Raw genomic sequence first — 21,475 nt, forward strand, 5'->3', positions numbered from 1 at the left:
GTCTTGAAGACAGCCAGGGGTCTTGAAGACAGCCAGGGGTCTTGAAGACAGTCAGGGGTCTTGAAGACAGCCAGGGGTCTTGAAGACAGCCAGGGGTCTTGAAGACAGCCAGGGATCTTGAAGACAGCCAGGGGTCTTGAAGACAGCCAGGGGTCTTGAAGACAGCCAGGGGTCTTGAAGACAGCCAGGGGTCTTGAAGACAGTCAGGGATCTTGAAGACAGCCATGGGTCTTGAAGACAGCCAGGGGTCTTGAAGACAGTCAGGGATCTTGAAGACAGCCAGGGGTCTTGAAGACAGCCAGGGGTCTTGAAGACAGCCAGGGGTCTTGAAGACAGTCAGGGGTCTTGAAGACAGCCAGGGGTCTTGAAGACAGTCAGGGATCTTGAAGACAGCCATGGGTCTTGAAGACAGCCAGGGGTCTTGAAGACAGTCAGGGATCTTGAAGACAGTCAGGGATCTTGAAGACAGCCATGGGTCTTGAAGACAGCCAGGGGCCATGAAGACAGCCAGGGGTCTTGAAGACAGCCAGGGGTCTTGAAGACAGCCAGGGGTCTTGAAGACAGCCAGGGGTCTTGAAGACAGCCAGGGGCCATGAAGACAGCCATGGGTCTTGAAGACAGCCAGGGGTCTTGAAGACAGTCAGGGATCTTGAAGACAGCCATGGGTCTTGAAGACAGCCAGGGGCCATGAAGACAGCCAGGGGTCTTGAAGACAGCCAGGGGTCTTGAAGACAGCCAGGGGTCTTGAAGACAGCCAGGGGTCTTGAAGACAGCCAGGGGTCTTGAAGACAGCCAGGGGTCTTGAAGACAGCCAGGGGTCTTGAAGACAGCCAGGGGTCTTGAAGACAGTCAGGGGTCTTGAAGACAGCCAGGGGTCTTGAAGACAGCCAGGGGTCTTGAAGACAGCCAGGGGTCTTGAAGACAGCCAGGGGTCTTGAAGACAGCCAGGGGTCTTGAAGACAGCCAGGGGTCTTGAAGACAGCCAGGGGTCTTGAAGACAGCCAGGGATCTTGAAGACAGCCAGGGGTCTTGAAGACAGCCAGGGGTCTTGAAGACAGCCAGGGGTCTTGAAGACAGCCAGGGATCTTGAAGACAGCCAGGGGTCTTGAAGACAGCCAGGGGTCTTGAAGACAGCCAGGGATCTTGAAGACAGCCAGGGGTCTTGAAGACAGCCAGGGGTCTTGAAGACAGCCAGGGGTCTTGAAGACAGCCAGGGATCTTGAAGACAGCCAGGGGTCTTGAAGACAGCCAGGGGTCTTGAAGACAGCCAGGGATCTTGAAGACAGCCAGGGGTCTTGAAGACAGCCAGGGATCTTGAAGACAGCCAGGGGTCTTGAAGACAGCCAGGGGTCTTGAAGACAGCCAGGGGTCTTGAAGACAGCCAGGGGTCTTGAAGACAGCCAGGGGTCTTGAAGACAGCCAGGGATCTTGAAGACAGCCAGGGATCTTGAAGACAGTCAGGGATCTTGAAGACAGCCAGGGGTCTTGAAGACAGCCAGGGGTCTTGAAGACAGCCAGGGGTCTTGAAGACAGCCAGGGATCTTGAAGACAGCCAGGGGTCTTGAAGACAGCCAGGGATCTTGAAGACAGCCAGGGGTCTTGAAGACAGCCAGGGATCTTGAAGACAGCCAGGGGTCTTGAAGACAGCCAGGGGTCTTGAAGACAGCCAGGGGTCTTGAAGACAGCCAGGGATCTTGAAGACAGCCAGGGGTCTTGAAGACAGCCAGGGATCTTGAAGACAGCCAGGGGTCTTGAAGACAGCCAGGGGTCTTGAAGACAGCCAGGGGTCTTGAAGACAGCCAGGGGTCTTGAAGACAGCCAGGGGTCTATCTGTTGGTAATGAAGAAAAAATCTTAGATGAACACCTTGACACTCCCATCAGCATCTAAGAAGCAACGTAAAACAATGTAAAACAATGTAAAACAATGTAAAACAATGTAAAACAATGTAAAACAATGTAAAACAATGTAAAACAGTGTAAAATAATGAAACAGTGTAAAAGAGTGCGTAAAAATAGTGTTAAGTTTAAAACTGATGGTTAGATCAACAAAAACTGGTTCCAGACAATTGTACACACACATGTAGGATCCATACTTAGTGTCTCCAGGCCAGGAGAGAGGGAACCCGGTAGAGACCAGCTGACAGGAGGGGCCAGGAGCTGGCATTTGACCCCTGCAATCACATACAGAAAACACAAAGGCTGGAACAATACACAAATATCCCACACATGGGAGAGAGAGAAGCTTGTCTCTCCCATGTACTCGATAGTGTGTTTAGCACATGTAGGTGAGTCCATACATGCGAGTACACACACTCTCCCACGTACCTGGGAGAGTGGAGCAGGAAGGTAGAAGCAGAGAAATGGGGTAGTAGCAGGGGAGAGGGATGAGTAGAAGGAACAAGAGGGAGGGGGAGAGATGAAGGTGAATACCAGGAACCAGGCAAGAGTGAGAAGTATCAGTCTGCCTTGGACAGCCACAGACGACAATTCTCATTCTCCCTCTCGCTATCCTCAATCACTACCTTATTTAAAAGCTATCTCTCTCTCCCTCCCTCCCTCTCTCATTCTCTCTACCCTTTATAATGACAGTGAATCCATATCTTCTGTCTTTAAATGATTCTGGGTGTTATACGGTAACGAGTTACTTTCCTTCAAAAGTAACCCAGTTACTTTCTCATTGTTACTGTGTGTGCAGGAGGCTACCTACCTCTGTGCTACCGAGTTCCTTGATACTTAAATAGTGCCAGTGATACTACAACAGTGCCAGTAATACTACAACAGTGCCAGTGATACTACAACACTGACAGTAATACTACAACAGTGCCAATGATACTACAACAGTGCCAGTGATACTACAACAGTGCCAGTAATACTACAACAGTTCCAGTGCTATTACAACAGTGCCAGTGCTGCTACAACAGTGCCAGTGATACTACAACAGTGCCAGTGCTACTTCATCGGTGTCACTGCTGATGCTCCAGAAATGTCCGCTTTATGCAAGGAGCAGTGCTATCCACATTATATAGGGAACACCAGTGCTACACAAGGAACACTTGCGCTACAGTAAGGAACACCAGTGCTACACAAGGAACACTTGCGCTACAGTAAGGAACACCTGTGCTACACAAGGAACACTTGCGCTACAGTAAGGAACACCAGTGCTACACAAGGAACACTTGCGCTACAGTAAGGAACACCTGTGCTACACAAGGAACACTTGCGCTACAGTAAGGAACACCTGTGCTACAATAAGGAACACTTGTGCTACAATAAGGAACACTTGTGCTACAATAAGGAACACTTGTGCTACAATAAGGAACACTTGTGCTACAATAAGGAACACTTGCGTTACCCAAGAACGGCTCCTTAACTCGATCTGGTCACGGAAAAATGCACTTAACAGCACTTGAGGTGAGTTAGTTGAGGTGAGTTAGTTGAGGTGAGTTAGTTGAGGTGAGTTAGTTGAGGTGAGTTAGCTGAGGTGAGTTAGTTGAGGTGAGTTAGTTGAGGTGAGTTAGTTGAGGTGAGTTAGTTGAGGTGAGTTAGTTGAGGTGAGTTAGCTGAGGTGAGTTAGTTGAGGTGAGTTAGTTGAGGTGAGTTAGTTGAGGTGAGTTAGCTGAGGTGAGTTAGTTGAGGTGAGTTAGTTGAGGTGAGTTAGTTGAAGTGAGTTAGCTGAGGTGAGTTAGTTGAGGTGAGTTAGTTGAGGTGAGTTAGCTGAGGTGAGTTAGTTGAGGTGAGTTAGTTGAGGTGAGTTAGTTGAAGTGAGTTAGCTGAGGTGAGTTAGTTGAGGTGAGTTAGTTGAGGTGAGTTAGCTGAGGTGAGTTAGTTGATGTGAGTTAGTTGAGGTGAGTTAGTTGAGGTGAGTTAGTTGAGGTGAGTTAGCTGAGGTGAGTTAGTTGAGGTGAGTTAGTTGAGGTGAGTTAGCTGAGGTGACTTAGCTGAGGTGAGTTAGTTGAGGTGAGTTAGTTGAGGTGAGTTAGTTGAGGTGAGTTAGTTGAGGTGAGATAGCTGAGGTGAGTTAGTTGAGGTGAGTTAGTTGAGTTGAGTTAGCTGAGGTGAGTTAGTTGAGGTGAGTTAGTTGAGGTGAGTTAGTTGAGTTGAGTTAGCTGAGGTGAGTTAGTTGAGGTGAGTTAGTTGAGGTGAGATAGTTGAGGTGAGTTAGTTGAGGTGAGTTAGTTGAGGTGAGTTAGTTGAGGTGAGTTAGTTGAGGTGAGTTAGTTGAGGTGAGTTAGTTGAGGTGAGTTAGTTGAGGTGAGTTAGTTGAGGTGAGTTAGTTGAGGTGAGTTGAGGTGAGTTAGCTGAGGTGAGTTAGCTGAGGTGAGTTAGTTGAGGTGAGTTAGCTGAGGTGAGTTAGCTGAGGTGAGTTAGCTGAGGTGAGTTAGCTGAGGTGAGTTAGTTGAGGTGAGTTAGCTGAGGTGAGTTAGCTGAGTGAGTTAGCTGAGGTGAGTTAGTTGAGGTGAGTTAGTTGAGGTGAGTTAGCTGAGGTGAGTTAGTTGAGGTGAGTTAGTTGAGGTGAGTTAGCTGAGGTGAGTTAGATGAGGTGAGTTAGTTGAGCTGAGTTAGCTGAGGCGAGTTAGCTGAGTGAGTTAGCTGAGGTGAGTTAGTTGAGGTGAGTTAGCTGAGGTGAGTTAGCTGAGGTGAGTTAGTTGAGGTGAGTTAGCTGAGGCGAGTTAGCTGAGTGAGTTAGCTGAGGTGAGTTAGTTGAGGTGAGTTAGCTGAGGTGAGTTAGCTGAGGTGAGTTAGCTGAGGTAAGTTTGCTGAGGTGAGTTAGCTGAGGGGAGTTAGTTGAGGTGAGTTAGCTGAGGTGAGTTAGCTGAGTGAGTTAGCTGAGGTGAGTTAGTTGAGGTGAGTTAGTTGAGGTGAGTTAGTTGAGGTGAGTTAGCTGAGGTGAGTTAGCTGAGGTGAGTTAGCTGAGGTGAGTTAGTTGAGGTGAATTAGCTGAGGTGAGTTTGTTGAGGTGAGTTAACTGAGGCGAGTTAGCTGAGTGAGTTAGCTGAGGTGAGTTAGTTGAGGTGAGTTAATTGAGGTGAGTTAGTTGAGGTGAGTTAGCTGAGGTGAGTTAGCTGAGGTGAGTTAGCTGAGGTGAGTTAGCTGAGGTGAGTTAGCTGAGGTGAGTTAGTTGAGGTGAGTTAGCTGAGGTGAGTTAGTTGAGGTGAGTCAGTTGAGGTGAGTTAGCTAAGGTGAGTTAGCTAAGGTGAGTTAGCTGAGGTGAGTTAGCTGAGGTGAGTTAGTTGAGGTGAGTTAGCTGAGGTGAGTTAGCTGAGGTGAGTTAGTTGAGGTGAGTTAGCTGAGGTGAGTTAGCTGAGGTTAGTTGAGGTGAGTTAGCTGAGGTGAATTAGCTGAGGTGAGTTTGTTGAGGTGAGTTAGTTGAGGTGAGTTAGCTGAGGTGAGTTAGTTGAGGTGAGTTAGCCGAGGTGAGTTAGCCGAGGTGAGTTAGCTGAGGTGAGTTAGTTGAGGTGAGTTATTTGAGGTGACTTAGCTGAGGTGAGTTAGCTGAGGTGAGTTAGCTGAGGTGAGTTAGTTGAGGTGAGTTAGTTGAGGTGACTTAGCTGAGGTGAGTTAGCTGAGGTGAGTTAGTTGAGGTGAGTTAGTTGAGGTGAGTTAGTTGAGGTGACTTAGCTGAGGTGAGATAGCTGAGGTGAGTTAGTTGAGGTGAGTTAGCTTATCATGTGGGAGTTCGATACGTGGATTAGGGTAGAAATACTCACGTAGGCTGTTATACGTATAATTGCTGTTATGTGGAGAATGCCCGCCAGACGTACCTATCTCCTTGCTTCCACTCGTAACACTGACTAGCCGTCTGGCCAGTACCCCGTAGTGGGTGTTTTGAAATAGTGTCAGCTCAGCACAATATGAGTTGAATCAACGGACGGTTACGGTAACTGGTTACTAGACTGGTAACTGGTTACTACTACTGAGAGCTCGGCGACGCTAATGTATGTCGTCTCGACATACAACTAATACAAACTAGAGATGGCAGGTATACGGCTTGGGCTGATTCTATACAATGTCAAAGTACACAACATGAAACATTATAGATACATAAGTAGAACATTGGAATGAAAGCTTACGTAACTGAAACTGTAATGCAATACAAGGTATACTATAGTACAACTTAAAACTCAACAAATGAACAACGAACTCAACATTGAGATTACAAGTGATAAAAACAAAAATTTTGATCGATCGATCTGTATTCGTGTGATCTACGGATTCTGAGGAAGGAATATATACAAAGAAAGAGTGTTTAACAGAAAGGCAGATTCGGTGCACGCAAATCTAGACTGTTAACTCTCAGAATGCGGAGAGAACATGAACACAAAAAAAAATTCTTGAATACTGATAAGTTGATACTGTAACTATTCATCTATACAGGTTATTTACATTTAACCCCAACTCTGCTAGGGTGTGATTGACATATGCAGAATGGGTGTCCTCTCTGGGAGGATCAAATTCTGTAGCATTGGCTAACTCATGCTGTATTTGAGGCAAATCTGAATTGGAAGTTACAAATGATACTTGAGGATTTCTCAATACCTGTCGTGTACGCAGGGAATAACGACATTCAGGTTGATCATCTGACTGAGTATCAGAGGAAGAGAGTACAGGATCAGGAGGATTGTCAGAGTCTGTCACATTAGTCTGGGTTGGAACATCATTATCATCACATACTAACTTCATATGATCCAAATGCGATTCTTTATACTGACCAGTACTAATCTCTCTAACCTTATACTTATTTCCAGTGATATGTTCAACTACTCGATAAGGACCAACAAACTTTTGATCAAGCTTTGGCATTGCAGACGTTTTGTTAAAATTAGTCAGCATAACTCTCGAACCTACTTTGATTTTGGATGGCTTTACTCGAGTATTTGCGACTCTTGTAAATTCAGCTGTTGATTTATGAAGTGTTTCACGGATTCTTCTAAAAACACTTTGAGCTAAGCTGGTACGAGTTGCTACGAAATCATCAGGGTTGTAATTTGGTTTCGGATTAGAATATAACAACTCATAAGGCAAACGCTTATCTACACCATACAATGCATAATGTGGAGTGTCACCTATAGAAACATTGTAAGCAGAATTTATAGCACACTGCACATCAGGTATAACTTCATCCCAAGTTTCACTGTTGGGATTGATAGTGGCTCTCAAGACATCAAGTACTTTCTTATTGGTTCGTTCCGCTAACCCATTGCTGGCAGGATGATGAGGAACAATGGTGGATTTAGTGATCTTGTACAAGGTACACAATTTTTCAAGAATTTCATTACAGAATTCACCTCCATTATCTGTTACTAGGGACTTAGGGGTGGTATGCCTGCAGATAATGCGTTCTTTAAACGCTTTAGCTACTGTCTCGGCAGTCTTGTCTGCAATAGGAACTAACTCGCAATATCTGGTGAAATGGTCTACCATAACACACAGATGTTTGTTACCTTGGAGGGAACATTGGAAATTAGTTAACAAATCTAGCGCAACTCTTTCCCAAGGTTCGCTAGTAGTTGGATACACTTGGATTGGATTAGGACCATTAGCATTGCCTTTATGTTGCATGCAGACACTACATTTCCTAACATACTCAGAAATATCAGTTGCCATACGAGGCCAAAAGTATTTCAATCTGGCTTGTTTTACTGAACGATCCATACCAGGGTGTGCAACACCTGGTACATCGTGAACTAGCTGTAAGGCTACATTCACTAGTGACTGTGGAATTACTAACTGGTATACTCTTCTGCTAGGAGTACCCAACTCTGCTGTTCGATACAGTAATTCTTGGTTCATGAGAAAGTCACTAATGGGTGCTGGTGGTTTCACATTCAGAATAAGATCTTCCTGGAGCAGGAATCTAATCACACCAGACCACATGGGATCTGTTCGTTGAGCATTCTTTACATCTTCAGCACTAAATGGAGGGTCTGCAGTTACTATACTAACATGTCGCGATAAGGCATCTGCGACTACATTTGACTTGCCAGGTAAATGCTCAAAGGTGGGATTGAACTCTTGGATAGTCAAGGTCCATCTAGCTAACCTTCCAGTAGGTTGTTTGTTCTGGAATAAGGGTATCAGTGGAGCATGATCTGTCAAGACATGAACAGAGTACTGATAAATAATGTCTCGGAAGTGCTTTAAAGACCATACTATTGCTAAAGCTTCTTGCTCAGTTACTGTATAATTACGTTCAGCCTTCGTAAGGACTCGGCTAGCAAATGCAACTGCGTTGTACTTGCCATCGGTCTTCTGAGCTAGTACGGCACCTATGCCAATTGAACTAGCGTCAGTTGTCAGATAGAAAGGCTTAGAAAAATCTGGAAATTTCAAAATTGGAGCAGATGTTAGCTTTTCTTTTAGAGTTTGGAATGCTCTTTCTTGACGGAAGGTCCAAACAAAAGGAGCATCTTTCTTAAGCAACTCAGTTAGAGGAGCAGCTATGGAAGAAAAATTGGCAATGAAAGCTCTATAAAAACCTGCTAAGCCCACAAAGGATCTTACGGCATCAGCAGTTTTGGGAGTTGGAAAATTTAGTACTGCAGTTACTTTACTTTGGTCAGTCGTAACCCCTCTAGGAGTGACTACGTGACCAAGAAACTTAATTTCTGATCTGAAAAATTGACATTTTGACAGTTTGATCTTTAAATTGGCTTCTTCAAGCTTACCAAGTACTACATCAAGTCTTTTCAAGTGTGTATCCACGTCTTTAGACATGACGATTACGTCATCTAAGTACACCATAAGTGCATTACCTATGAGACCTCTAAAGATATTAGTCATGAGCCTTGAGAACGTGATAGGGGAAGATCGTAATCCAAATGCCATTCGGAGGTAGTGATAATGACCTGTAGGAGTGGAGAATGCAGTTAGTTCTTGGCTGTCCTCGTGAAGAGGGACTTGCCAAAACCCTTGTAACAAATCTAGGGTTGAAAAGACTTTGTTATCTCCAATATTACGTAAAAGATCACCCAGTACAGGGAGTGGAAAGCGATCTGGAATGGTTTTTGCGTTTAACTTCCTAAAGTCAATTACTGGACGCCAAGTACCATCCTTCTTAGGTACTAGTATCAAGGGTGCATTCCAAGGTGAATTGCTAGGTGCAATAACTCCATCATCAAGCATTTGATTGATCAATTCTTCTGCGACAGCAACTTGTGAATGAGGCATTCTGTACGCAGGTATGTAGATAGGTCTAGTACCAGGTTCAAGTGGAATACGATGGGACAATAAGTTCGTTATACCCATCTTCTCACCTGGTAAAGCAATGGCTTTACGACGTTTGTTCAACAGAGTCAACAAACGCTTGACTTCATCTGGGAAGTCAGTGGGAGCTAAGTCTTTCTCCTCAACTGGTGGAACAGATTGATCCAGTGCAGTGGATGTGGTCTCCCCGGCAGAAATAGCACCGACCCACTGGTCAGGTGACAACTCATCCTCTACCTGAACAGGGTAAGGATAGTGAACAAGGTCAACAAGATTGGTATTTGCTCTAAGGCGAACACTGTGACCAGAAGTGTTGGCCAGGTAGAAATGGATCTTACTATCTCGTACAACATGTAAGGATGGTTCAACAAATAGACCTTTTACTTTGCAGGAATCACTGTCAACTAGGACGTTATCACCATCTGGAACACTAGGAACAACGACAGACACTCTAGTGAGAGCACTAGCCGCAACAGAAACGTCTTTCTGCAGACGGCATGTGACGTCAACAAGAGATGGCATTACTAGTTGCAAGTAATTGTTTTCCGACAAGGCGTCCCCTGTGGAGAAACTACTACTCGAACTAGCAGGCATTGCAGGGATAGGTTGAGCACTCAAGGCAATCTGAGCGTCCTCGGACACTTGAGGCATCGGACTATCCTGCAATTCTGAAGGTATAGGTGGAACACTGATGGGAGTGACAGAATTACCAGTGCCTGACCGCTTGGGTACGCTACTGGAGAATGCATTAGCTTGTAAGGACTTAATCCGTACATCATACTCTGCAGCAGTATAACAGATTTCGGATCCAAGCTGGTAACCCCAGAATGGAACGATCAAGTCGTCAATTTGTGCATGCCATCGATAAGGGTCGAGCACAATGCGTAAGTCTCGCATGGAAGCAAATCCCAGTAGAAGGTCACCAGGGAAAGTAATCTGGTCGACAACAAGGAAGGAAACAGTGAAGTCTCTACCTTGGATAGAAAAGGTTAGGGCAGTCGTACCTCGGACACGCAGGTGAGAACCAGATACTCCACTAAGGGAGGACACAGGAGTCGGTTCTACGAGAAGGACATGTCGTAACTTCTTATCCTTAAACAAACTAGACCTAATAATATTGATTTGCGCACCAGAGTCCATGAACAATTGAACGGGCGCATTATAAACAGATGCTTGCACTATAGGGCCTATGGTTGCATTGGAAGTTATGTGCAAACAAAAAGGTGGATTGTCATCAGAAAAGACTTGTTCTACTCCATCCCCAAAATCATCTGTGTCAGAGACATGTGAAGCAACAACCTCGGCAGGGTTGTCATTCTCGAGACTGCTTAAGGCTTCAAAGGAGTTGTGAACGGGGATGGTGTACTCATTATCACCTACCGTCACCATGGGGCGGTTTGACTGGGGCGCTCGAATTCCCCCGAATTGGAAGAACGAGCCTGGTTCTGGTGAGTTTGAGAAGTGAATGAATGAGCCTGGTTCTGGTTATTCTGAAAACCACGAGATCTGCCACTTCGACGGGTTCTGCGGTTGGAACGACCACGGAAAGATCTAGAGTACTGAAGGTTATAGAGAGCATTACACTCAGATGTGTCATGTCCATGTATTCTATGATAAGTACAGTAAGGAAGATCTGAGTACTCATCATCAGTACGACGTCTCTTAGGGTAACTATCAGGACAATTAATTGCAATATGTCCACGGAAACCACAGTTGTAACAATTCCGCCGACTATGGTTACTGAATGTGCTATGAATACTACGAGGTGTATAACGACTCTGTACACTGGTTCTTGATGATCTCTGAGATGGTTGACGACTACGATTTGTCTCTGTGGCGCAAACAAGAGGTGGTGCAGACTGAGGCATATTTGTGACATTACTTTTAATACAAGGGAAAGTACCCTGGGGGCACAAGGAACGTACATGATTTAAGGCTGTAAGTGGTTCCATCGTTACAGTTGGAGGATCAGCCTCATAAACACACACAGAAGCAGGTGGCATTAATTCTTTAATTGCTCCAAAAGCTGCTATTTTAGCAATTGATTCTGTAAATGGTTTAGCCTCTTCAGAGAGAAAAGATGATGATTGGACAGCATTGATAAATGATGATAAAAGTTTATCTAATCTAACAGCAAATGCACTCAACGATTCAGTACTCATGGGTGTAGCATTCACTAGTTCCCTAAGAACGACATATGGATCAGCTGTTTTTACTGGGACAAGGAAAGAACGAATCAGTTCCTCATATTGTGACCACCTAGTAAGATTCCTGAAGTCTCGCATATCAAGGAGATCAACAACGTGAACAGCAGCAGGAGATCGATAAAGAGCTTCTTTAGCAATTCTGATAAGGCTTTCCTCTGAAGGAGGACCTTCAGCTAGAGCACTAGCACGAGAACGAATGGCTGCAAACCATGCTTCAAGACTATGTACATGGCCATTGAATAAAGGTAACGCATCAAGGGAATCACGAGTATAACTATAATATCTCGGTGTCTGAGTCGGTCTGTCAGTCGGTAAGGAACTGTGAGGACTGATGACAGGACCAGCAGTAGTAGCCTGAGAGGTCTGAGTGTCGACATTCACTAAAGTATCACTTGACGGTATGTGAGACATAATGGCAAAGTAACACGAGAACAAATAAGGCAAAAATAATGAACAATAAAAAATGATATAAAATTCTAGAATTGAAATGAAAAGATATACAACTAATTCTGCAGAATAATACCTAAATACACTGCAAGAGGAATGAAAACTCAATTTAAAGGACTATTGACCAAGGGAAAAAAATTTATATTGAAATATACAAGTAAAAATATTACTGGAGACTGAATTAAATTCAAAATGAGCTGTCTTTACTCTTGCTAATAAAGAAATTAATTAATTAAATTTTTAAATCAATGTGAAAGTGTCAAATAAAATTATTAAATTGTTAACTGGGAAATTTTAAATATTTTCTAAGAATGCATAGACAAAACTAAAATATAATTCACAAGATATCAATAAAAGAAAATAATTCACTGCAGAACAAGTTCAAAAATAATTCACTTCAGAACAAGTGCAACAAAATAAAGTATAGAAATAATCACTGCAGTAATACAGTGTCACTGGGAAAACTCAGGTAAAATAATGAATTAAAATTATGAAGATCAAAAAAATAAACTGATTGAACACTTTAACTCTTAATTGTAAATTAGACAAAACAATTTACTCAAACAGAGTAAGAAAAACACTTTACGTTAAAAGTAATTGAAATTACATCAAGAGTGAATTTGTTCAAGAATATAAAAATATGAAAAAAATTAAAACACAGGTACAAAACAGGGAATATAACACTTACAATGACGGAGCACACTTCTTAAATTAATATTCTTACAACAAAATCCTGCCGTGACTGATACAACAAAAATCTTGCTGTGACTGATACGACAAAAATTTTGCTGGCAAAAATAATGGTACACAGTCTGCGAAAAAATTAGAGAAATAAGACACTGTTGGCATACGAAAAAAAAATGACACACATAGAAATAAATGGAAAATTTGGTATACTGGGGTAAATATCACTGCAGAATACAACGCTGAAAGAATACAATAAAAAAAAATTGAATCACTTCACACAGGTGACTGACTGGTACACTACACAATAATACTTACTACAGACAGGAGTAGCATAAAGAAAAACACAGCAGAATAATATAAGATAAGTGAAAACACTGAAAAAATATTCTAAAAATACTGAGTCAAAGAAAATACTGCGTTTACACTGAAAAACACAAGGTTTAGAGTACACAAACAATTTACTATAAATGTCTCACACACGCAAATGTCTTTAAATGCAAGAAAAATGTCTCAAGAAATTATCACTGAAGTCGAGAGTAGGAGACGGACGGTGAGTACTGGTGGGGGGGCGGGTGTCTGGTGTCCCGCGCGGTGATGGCTGACGTCACCTACATTCACTGTTGTCGTGAAGAAATGTGCGTTCTAGACGAACTCACATAACTGGCTTTATCTCGTTGGCACCAGCTACAATCTCTTGACCAATTATGTGAGCCAAAACAGTACTAGGACCCGGTACAAGGGTGCAAACAACCACAGGTAGATGAGTGGATGGCTGGTGGTGGTGGTGGGTGGATGCTTCTGCCGCGCACCCCGGGTGGTGGGAGAGTGTGGTGGGGGGGGGACGGTGAGGCTGCCGCGTACCCCACTCACCCACGAAGATGTCTTAACCCACTCTATGCCACAGGAATGGTAAAAACCACTCTTAGCATCCAACAGGAAGCACAAAGCGAGATACACAATACTTCAGAGGAACTTGGCTTACTTCTTACTGCGTGGCTTACTTCTCTCTCTCAGCTGGGTTAGAAGCTGGGTTGGCTGACTGGCTTACCCCACGAGAATGGATGACTGGAAGACGTGTAACGATGCACAAAGCACGGAGGAGCAGTTGGATGACAGGAGACAGGCTGGATCATAGGCTGACTGGCGTTCACTTCCACAGTCTGGCTTACTGACTGGCTTAATTGCAAAATCCGGGTCAACCCCTCGGAGATTGAAGCAATTAGCACACGAACTAAGCCAGGAAGCTTGAAACGGCTGCAACAGGCTTGCAGGCAGTAGGTAGTGAGTGAGGGTATAAGCTGCTGGCTGGAGGGTGTGAGGGGAGGGCATTCACCTTTGACCCTGCCGGCCACTCACAACAGTCTTCAAACGCCTTGAATTACCCTTAAAAACGTAAATCCACGCTCCACACCGCTGTACACCATTTATCATGTGGGAGTTCGATACGTGGATTAGGGTAGAAATACTCACGTAGGCTGTTATACGTATAATTGCTGTTATGTGGAGAATGCCCGCCAGACGTACCTATCTCCTTGCTTCCACTCGTAACACTGACTAGCCGTCTGGCCAGTACCCCGTAGTGGGTGTTTTGAAATAGTGTCAGCTCAGCACAATATGAGTTGAATCAACGGACGGTTACGGTAACTGGTTACTAGACTGGTAACTGGTTACTACTACTGAGAAGCTGAGGTGAGTTAGCTGAGGTGAGTTAGTTGAGGTGAGTTAGTTGAGGTGAGTTAGCTGAGGTGAGTTAGCTGAGGTGAGTTAGCTGAGGTGAGTTAGCTGAGGTGAGTTAGCTGAGGTGAGTTAGCTGAGGTGAGTTAGCTGAGTGAGTTAGCTGAGGTGAGTTAGTTGAGGTGAGTTAGTTGAGGTGAGTTAGTTGAGGTGAGTTAGCTGAGGTGAGTTAGCTGAGGTGAGTTAGCTGAGGTGAGTTAGTTGAGGTGAGTTAGCTGAGGTGAGTTAGCTGAGGTGAGTTTGTTGAGGTGAGTTAGCTGAGGCGAGTTAGCTGAGTGAGTTAGCTGAGGTGAGTTAGTTGAGGTGAGTTAGCTGAGATGAGTTAGCTGAGGTGAGTTAGCTGAGGTGAGTTAGCTGAGGTGAGTTAGCTGAGATGAGTTAGTTGAGGTGAGTTAGCTGAGGTGAGTTAGTTGAGGTGAGTCAGTTGAGGTGAGTTAGCTAAGGTGAGTTAGCTGAGGTGAGTTAGCTGAGGTGAGTTAGCTGAGGTGAGTTAGTTGAGGTGAGTTAGCTGAGGTGAGTTAGCTGAGGTGAGTTAGTTGAGGTGAGTTAGCTGAGGTGAGTTAGCTGAGGTTAGTTGAGGTGAGTTAGCTGAGGTGAATTAGCTGAGGCGAGTTTGTTGAGGTGAGTTAGTTGAGGTGAGTTAGCTGAGGTAAGTTAGCTGAGGTGAGTTAGTTGAGGTGAGTTAGCCGAGGTGAGTTAGCCGAGGTGAGTTAGCTGAGGTGAGTTAGTTGAGGTGAGTTAGTTGAGGTGACTTAGCTGAGGTGACTTAGCTGAGGTGAGTTAGCTGAGGTGAGTTAGTTGAGGTGAGTTAGTTGAGGTGACTTAGCTGAGGTGAGTTAGCTGAGGTGAGTTAGTTGAGGTGAGTTAGTTGAGGTGAGTTAGTTGAGGTGACAGCTGAGGTGAGTTAGCTGAGGTGAGTTAGTTGAGGTGAGTTAGTTGAGGTGAGTTAGTTGAGGTGAGTTAGTTGAGGTGAGTTAGCTGAGGTGAGTTAGTTGAGTTGAGTTAGTTGAGGTGAGTTAGTTGAGGTGACTTAGCTGAGGTGAGTTAGCTGAGGTGAGTTAGTTGAGGTGAGTTAGTTGAGGTGAGTTAGCTGAGGTGAGTTAGCTGAGGTGAGTTAGCTGAGGTGAGTTAGCTGAGGTGAGTTAGTTGAGGTGAGTTAGTTGATGTGAGTTAGTTGAGGTGAGTTAGCTGAGGTGAGTTAGTTGAGGTGAGTTAGCTGAGGTGAGTTAGTTGAGGTGAGTTAGTTGAGGTGAGTTAGTTGAGGTGAGTTAGCTGAGGTGAGTTAGTTGAGGTGAGTTAGCTGAGGTGAGTTAGCTGAGGTTAGTTGAGGTGAGTTAGCTGAGGTGAATTAGCTGAGGTGAGTTTGTTGAGGTGAGTTAGTTGAGGTGAGTTAGCTGAGGTGAGTTAGCTGAGGTGAGTTAGTTGAGGTGAGTTAGCCGAGGTGAGTTAGCCGAGGTGAGTTAGCTGAGGTGAGTTAGTTGAGGTGAGTTATTTGAGGTGACTTAGCTGAGGTAAGTTAGCTGAGGTGAGTTAGCTGAGGTGAGTTAGTTGAGGTGAGCTAGTTGAGGTGACTTAGCTGAGGTGAGTTAGCTGAGGTGAGTTAGTTGAGGTGAGTTAGTTGAGGTGAGTTAGTTGAGGTGACTTAGCTGAGGTGAGATAGCTGAGGTGAGTTAGTTGAGGTGAGTTAGCTGAGGTGAGTTAGCTGAGGTGAGTTAGTTGAGGTGAGTTAGTTGAGGTGAGTTAGCTGAGGTGAGTTAGCTGAGGTGAGTTAGCTGAGGTGAGTTAGCTGAGGTGAGTTAGCTGAGGGGAGTTAGTTGAGGTGAGTTAGCTGAGGTGAGTTAGCTGAGTGAGTTAGCTGAGGTGAGTTAGTTGAGGTGAGTTAGTTGAGGTGAGTTAGTTGAGGTGAGTTAGCTGAGGTGAGTTAGCTGAGGTGAGTTAGCTGAGGTGAGTTAGTTGAGGTGAGTTAGCTGAGGTGAGTTAGCTGAGGTGAGTTTGTTGAGGTGAGTTAGCTGAGGCGAGTTAGCTGAGGTGAGTTAGTTGAGGTGAGTTAGCTGAGGTGAGTTAGCTGAGGTGAGTTAGCTGAGGTGAGTTAGCTGAGGTGAGTTAGCTGAGGTGAGTTAGCTGAGGTGAGTTAGTTGAGGTGAGTTAGCTGAGGTGAGTTAGTTGAGGTGAGTCAGTTGAGGTGAGTTAGCTAAGGTGAGTTAGCTGAGGTGAGTTAGCTGAGGTGAGTTAGCTGAGGTGAGTTAGTTGAGGTGAGTTAGCTGAGGTGAGTTAGCTGAGGTGAGTTAGTTGAGGTGAGTTAGCTGAGGTGAGTTAGCTGAGGTTAGTTGAGGTGAGTTAGCTGAGGTGAATTAGCTGAGGCGAGTTTGTTGAGGTGAGTTAGTTGAGGTGAGTTAGCTGAGGTAAGTTAGCTGAGGTGAGTTAGTTGAGGTGAGTTAGCCGAGGTGAGTTAGCCGAGGTGAGTTAGCTGAGGTGAGTTAGTTGAGGTGAGTTAGTTGAGGTGACTTAGCTGAGGTGACTTAGCTGAGGTGAGTTAGCTGAGGTGAGTTAGTTGAGGTGAGTTAGTTGAGGTGACTTAGCTGAGGTGAGTTAGCTGAGGTGAGTTAGTTGAGGTGAGTTAGTTGAGGTGAGTTAGTTGAGGTGACAGCTGAGGTGAGTTAGCTGAGGTGAGTTAGTTGAGGTGAGTTAGTTGAGGTGAGTTAGTTGAGGTGAGTTAGTTGAGGTGAGTTAGCTGAGGTGAGTTAGTTGAGTTGAGTTAGTTGAGGTGAGTTAGTTGAGGTGACTTAGCTGAGGTGAGTTAGCTGAGGTGAGTTAGTTGAGGTGAGTTAGTTGAGGTGAGTTAGCTGAGGTGAGTTAGCTGAGGTGAGTTAGCTGAGGTGAGTTAGCTGAGGTGAGTTAGTTGAGGTGAGTTAGTTGAGGTGAGTTAGTTGAGGTGAGTTAGCTGAGGTGAGTTAGTTGAGGTGAGTTAGCTGAGGTGAGTTAGTTGAGGTGAGTTAGTTGAGGTGAGTTAGTTGAGGTGAGTTAGCTGAGGTGAGTTAGTTGAGGTGAGTTAGTTGAGGTGAGTTAGCTGAGGTGAGTTAGTTGAGGTGAGTTAGTTGAGGTGAGTTAGTTGAGGTGAGTTAGCTGAGGTGAGTTAGTTGAGGTGAGTTAGTTGAGGTGAGTTAGTTGAGGTGAGTTAGTTGAGGTGAGTTAGTTGAGGTGAGTTAGTTGAGGTGAGTTAGCTGAGGTGAGTTAGTTGAGGTGAGTTAGTTGAGGTGAGTTAGCTGAGGTGAGTTAGTTGAGGTGAGTTAGTTGAGGTGAGTTAGTTGAGGTGAGTTAGCTGAGGTGAGTTAGTTGAGGTGAGTTAGTTGAGGTGAGTTAGTTGAGGTGAGTTAGTTGAGGTGAGTTAGTTGAGGTGAGTTAGCTGAGGTGAGTCAGTTGAGAGATTTAGATTTTGCCACCCAAGTGGCTACTTCATTGTGCACGTCATATCCATGGAAATATAAACACATATGCAGTATAATGTGATCCTTTATTGACAACGTTTCGCCCACACAGTGGGCTTTTTCAAGTCACAAACAGATCTACCTGGGGTGGAAGGTACGTGAGTATTTATAGTGGGACAGCTATCCCACATAAGAACATAGGAATGGAAGAACACTGCAGAAGGTCTGCTCACAAACTTATCCAATCTGCCTTCCAAGCTACCCAAGATTTTAGACTTTATAACCCCACTCGGTACATCATCAGATGCAGCATTCTCCACCTGACCTCAGCATTCTGAACCTGACAATAAATATTCACGTACCTTCCACCTGTTTGTGACTTGAAAAAGCCCACTGTGTGGGCGAAACGTTGTCAGTAAAGGATCACAATATACTGCCTATGTGTTTATATTTCCATTGTGTCGGTATTTTATACCATTTATTTCCACCTCATATCCATCCTGTGGACGGTAGCGCAAGAGCATATGGATACACAAAAAGCCCAGGAACTAGGCCCCAAGGGTTTAACATGAATACATATAGATTTATATCTACATATCTATAGTTCACTTATCTGTTACAAGCAAATTTAAGAAATTTGCTTAGTACGTCTGGTATCTTATTTTCATTAATAAGATATCTTGACATGTCACATAGGTTATTATACCGTCTGTCTCTGTATTCCTCAATAAGTGGACAATTAAGCACATAGTGTTCAAGACAGTGACCATATACCTGATCACATAATCTGCATTTAGTTTGATCATCATCTGTGTATCTCCCCAAACTGCCAGAAGTACTTATAACCAAGCCTAAGCCTGGCCACTACAACATCTCACTGCCAGAAGTACTTATAACCAAGCCTAAGCCTGGCCACTACAACATCACACTGCCAGAAGTACTTATAACCAAGCCTAAGCCTGGCGACTACAACATCACACTGCCAGAAGTACTTGTAACCAAGCTTAAGCCTGGCCACTACAACATCACACTGCCAGAGCACTTGTAACCAAGCCTAAGCCTGGCCACTACAACATCACACTGCCAGAAGTACTTATAACCAAGCCTAAGCCTGGCCACTACAACATCACACTGCCAGAAGTACTTATAACCAAGCCTAAGCCTGGCCACTACAACATCACACTGCCAGAAGTACTTATAACCAAGCCTAAGCCTGGCCACTACAACATCACACTGCCAGAAGTACTTGTAACCAAGCTTAAGCCTGGCCACTACAACATCACACTGCCAGAGCACTTGTAACCAAGCCTAAGCCTGGCCACTACAACATCACACTGCCAGAAGTACTTATAACCAAGCCTAAGCCTGGCCACTACAACATCACACTGCCAGAAGTACTTATAACCAAGCCTAAGCCTGGCCACTACAACATCACACTGCCAGAAGTACTTGTAACCAAGCTTAAGCCTGGCCACTACAACATCACACTGCCAGAGCACTTGTAACCAAGCCTAAGCCTGGCCACTACAACATCACACTGCCAGAAGGGTGTCTCCCCAACACTAACACGGCCAGGGCACCTGTACTCCGCAGTTGTGAGGGCTAATGTCCCTGTTACAAATCGGTATGGGGCTCTTGCGGACCTCTCTCTCCCTTTAGAGCAGTGGTTCCCAAACTGGGGGTAAATTACCCCCTGGGGGTAATTTAACCATTTTTGGGGGGTAATGGAGGGGTGACAGAAAAAAAGTTAAGAATTCTGAAAATCAAGAAAACAATGCGGTACCCGGTATGAGGATTATTGTTAACTTTGTCTTAGTATATAAAGTTGTAAAGTAAACCTATTATAAGTAAGTAATAAAGTTAAACCAAATAACAATAAACATCAAAAACTAATATACAGTATTAGAAAAGAAGAAATATATAGCTAAGTGTGTGGAAACCCAAAAGTATTTTGACAAGTATGCTTCAGGACAAAAGTCACTCAGTAGCCCAGATCGACCTGTCCAGTACACGTCACTCACTTCCTGAGGCTGCCTCTATTTCACACTGTCAGTTTATCTGTGAGCATCAGCCGAGGTAGACATAAGCTGGTATGTATGTGTACTGCCCTGTGCAGTATATAGTTAGTATTTACCCACTGTTACTGTGAATTTGTAGCCATTATTAATTTTATATATAATGTATGTGTGGTTCTACGTTTTCAATGGTTTTGCTAGGATTAGCAGAGTATGCGAGGCTGTATACGTTCACGTTTAGCCATATATATCAATAATAACAACATTTTGTGAAAGGGGTAACATGCTTTATGTGGCATGTTAAATTGGGTAACAAGCTGAAAAAGTTTGGGAACCACTGCTTTAGAGGATTCGCCAACCTCGGGGCAACATCAACTCAGGGTGTCCTTGGACCGGGCTTCCATTGCGGAAGTCATTGCTCATGCCCATGGCCCGGTGGCCTGGTGGCTAAAGCTCCCGCTTCACACACGGAGGGCCCGGGTTCGATTCCCGGCGGGTGGAAACATTTCGACACGTTCCCTTACACCTGTTGCCCTGTTCACCTAGCAGCAAATAGGTACCTGGGTGTTAGTCGACTGGTGTGGGTCGCATCCTGGGGAACAAGGTTGAGGACCCCAATGGAAATAAGTTAGACAATCCTCGATGACGCACTGACTTTCTTGGGTTATCCTGGGTGGCTAACCCTCCGGGGTTAAAAATCCGAACGAAATCTTATCTTATCTTACCCCACCTCGTTCACAACGCACACCCTCCCGTCCAGGTGGTGCAGTTTCCAAATCGATTCGATGCTCGGTGCCCCACCCAGTTCCGGTGGACATCTTACCCAACCCGGAGCCTCCCGTCTGGCAGCCGACCCCCCCCCCCAAATTCTCCTCAACCCCAGCCTCGGCCTGTCCCTATTCCAGGACCCTTCGTGTCTGAAGGTCCCACCTTTTCACTTTCGCCTGTTTGGGCTTTATTCCTTCATCCTGTTCTCCTTTTGGTGGAGGAGATGCTACATCGCTACCTCCGGGGTGCCTCTTGTGACTGCATGTCTTTCGGTTCTCCCTCGCCTTATTGGGCTACTTTGTTCACGCACTTGAATCATTCTCACTCCTCTGTTTCTCTTCTTTGGAACACACATTCCGTACTGGAGAAGCTTCCAGACCTTCAGAAGTATCTGGCTGAGGTACAGCTACTGGTGGTGGGTCTCTCTGAGACATGGTGTTACATCATCGACATTCTCTTCGGGTGCCTGGTTTTACTGTTTACCGTAGGGATCGCCTCACAGGGAGTGGTGGTGGCCTAGCTCTTCTTATATGCAACCGGCTCCAGAGTACGACCCTCTCTATCCAAGCCTATGAGAGTGGAGTGTTGGAAACTCTGGCTGTGAGAGTTGCCTTGGGCACTCAGTGATGCAACATACTCCTGATCTATAATCCGGGCAGGTCGGTTACACAAAGTGAATTTACCTATTACTTTGGGCAACTCCGTGGTTCTACACTCGCGATAGGGGACTTTAATGCTAGGCACCAGTTTTGGAAGCCATCCATTTCTTTGGGATCAGTGAATCCCACAAGTAGGGCCCTCTTCCAAACCCTCCTTGCATCTCACCTTTCGTTGCTCACACCACCAGGTTTGGAGACTAGAGTGGATCCTTATACCGGGCGAGTTTCTACCCTGGACCTCGTTCTTGGGTGTGGGTATTTTACTACAGCTGCTGTTACTGTAGGTCCCTTCACGGGGAGTGATCATCTTCCAGTCCTTACTTCTACA

At 44.9% G+C, this 21,475-nt stretch overlaps 1 protein-coding gene across 1 annotated transcript in view; it reads left to right on the top strand.

The window, feature by feature from the left end:
- Positions 1 to 2,439: 2,439 nt before the first annotated feature.
- Positions 2,440 to 21,475, top strand: part of LOC128684698 (solute carrier family 23 member 1-like) — a 66,033-nt gene continuing 46,997 nt past the window's right edge. Inside the window, exon 1 of the mRNA XM_070099412.1 lies at positions 2,440 to 3,412. Within this exon, the coding sequence (XP_069955513.1) occupies positions 3,392 to 3,412 (21 nt within the window). The 5' untranslated portion in view covers positions 2,440 to 3,391. The remainder of the gene's footprint in view (positions 3,413 to 21,475) is intronic.

The sequence above is a fragment of the Cherax quadricarinatus genome, chromosome 5, assembly GCF_038502225.1.
Source record: "Cherax quadricarinatus isolate ZL_2023a chromosome 5, ASM3850222v1, whole genome shotgun sequence".
Classification (NCBI taxonomy): Eukaryota; Metazoa; Arthropoda; class Malacostraca; order Decapoda; family Parastacidae; genus Cherax; species Cherax quadricarinatus.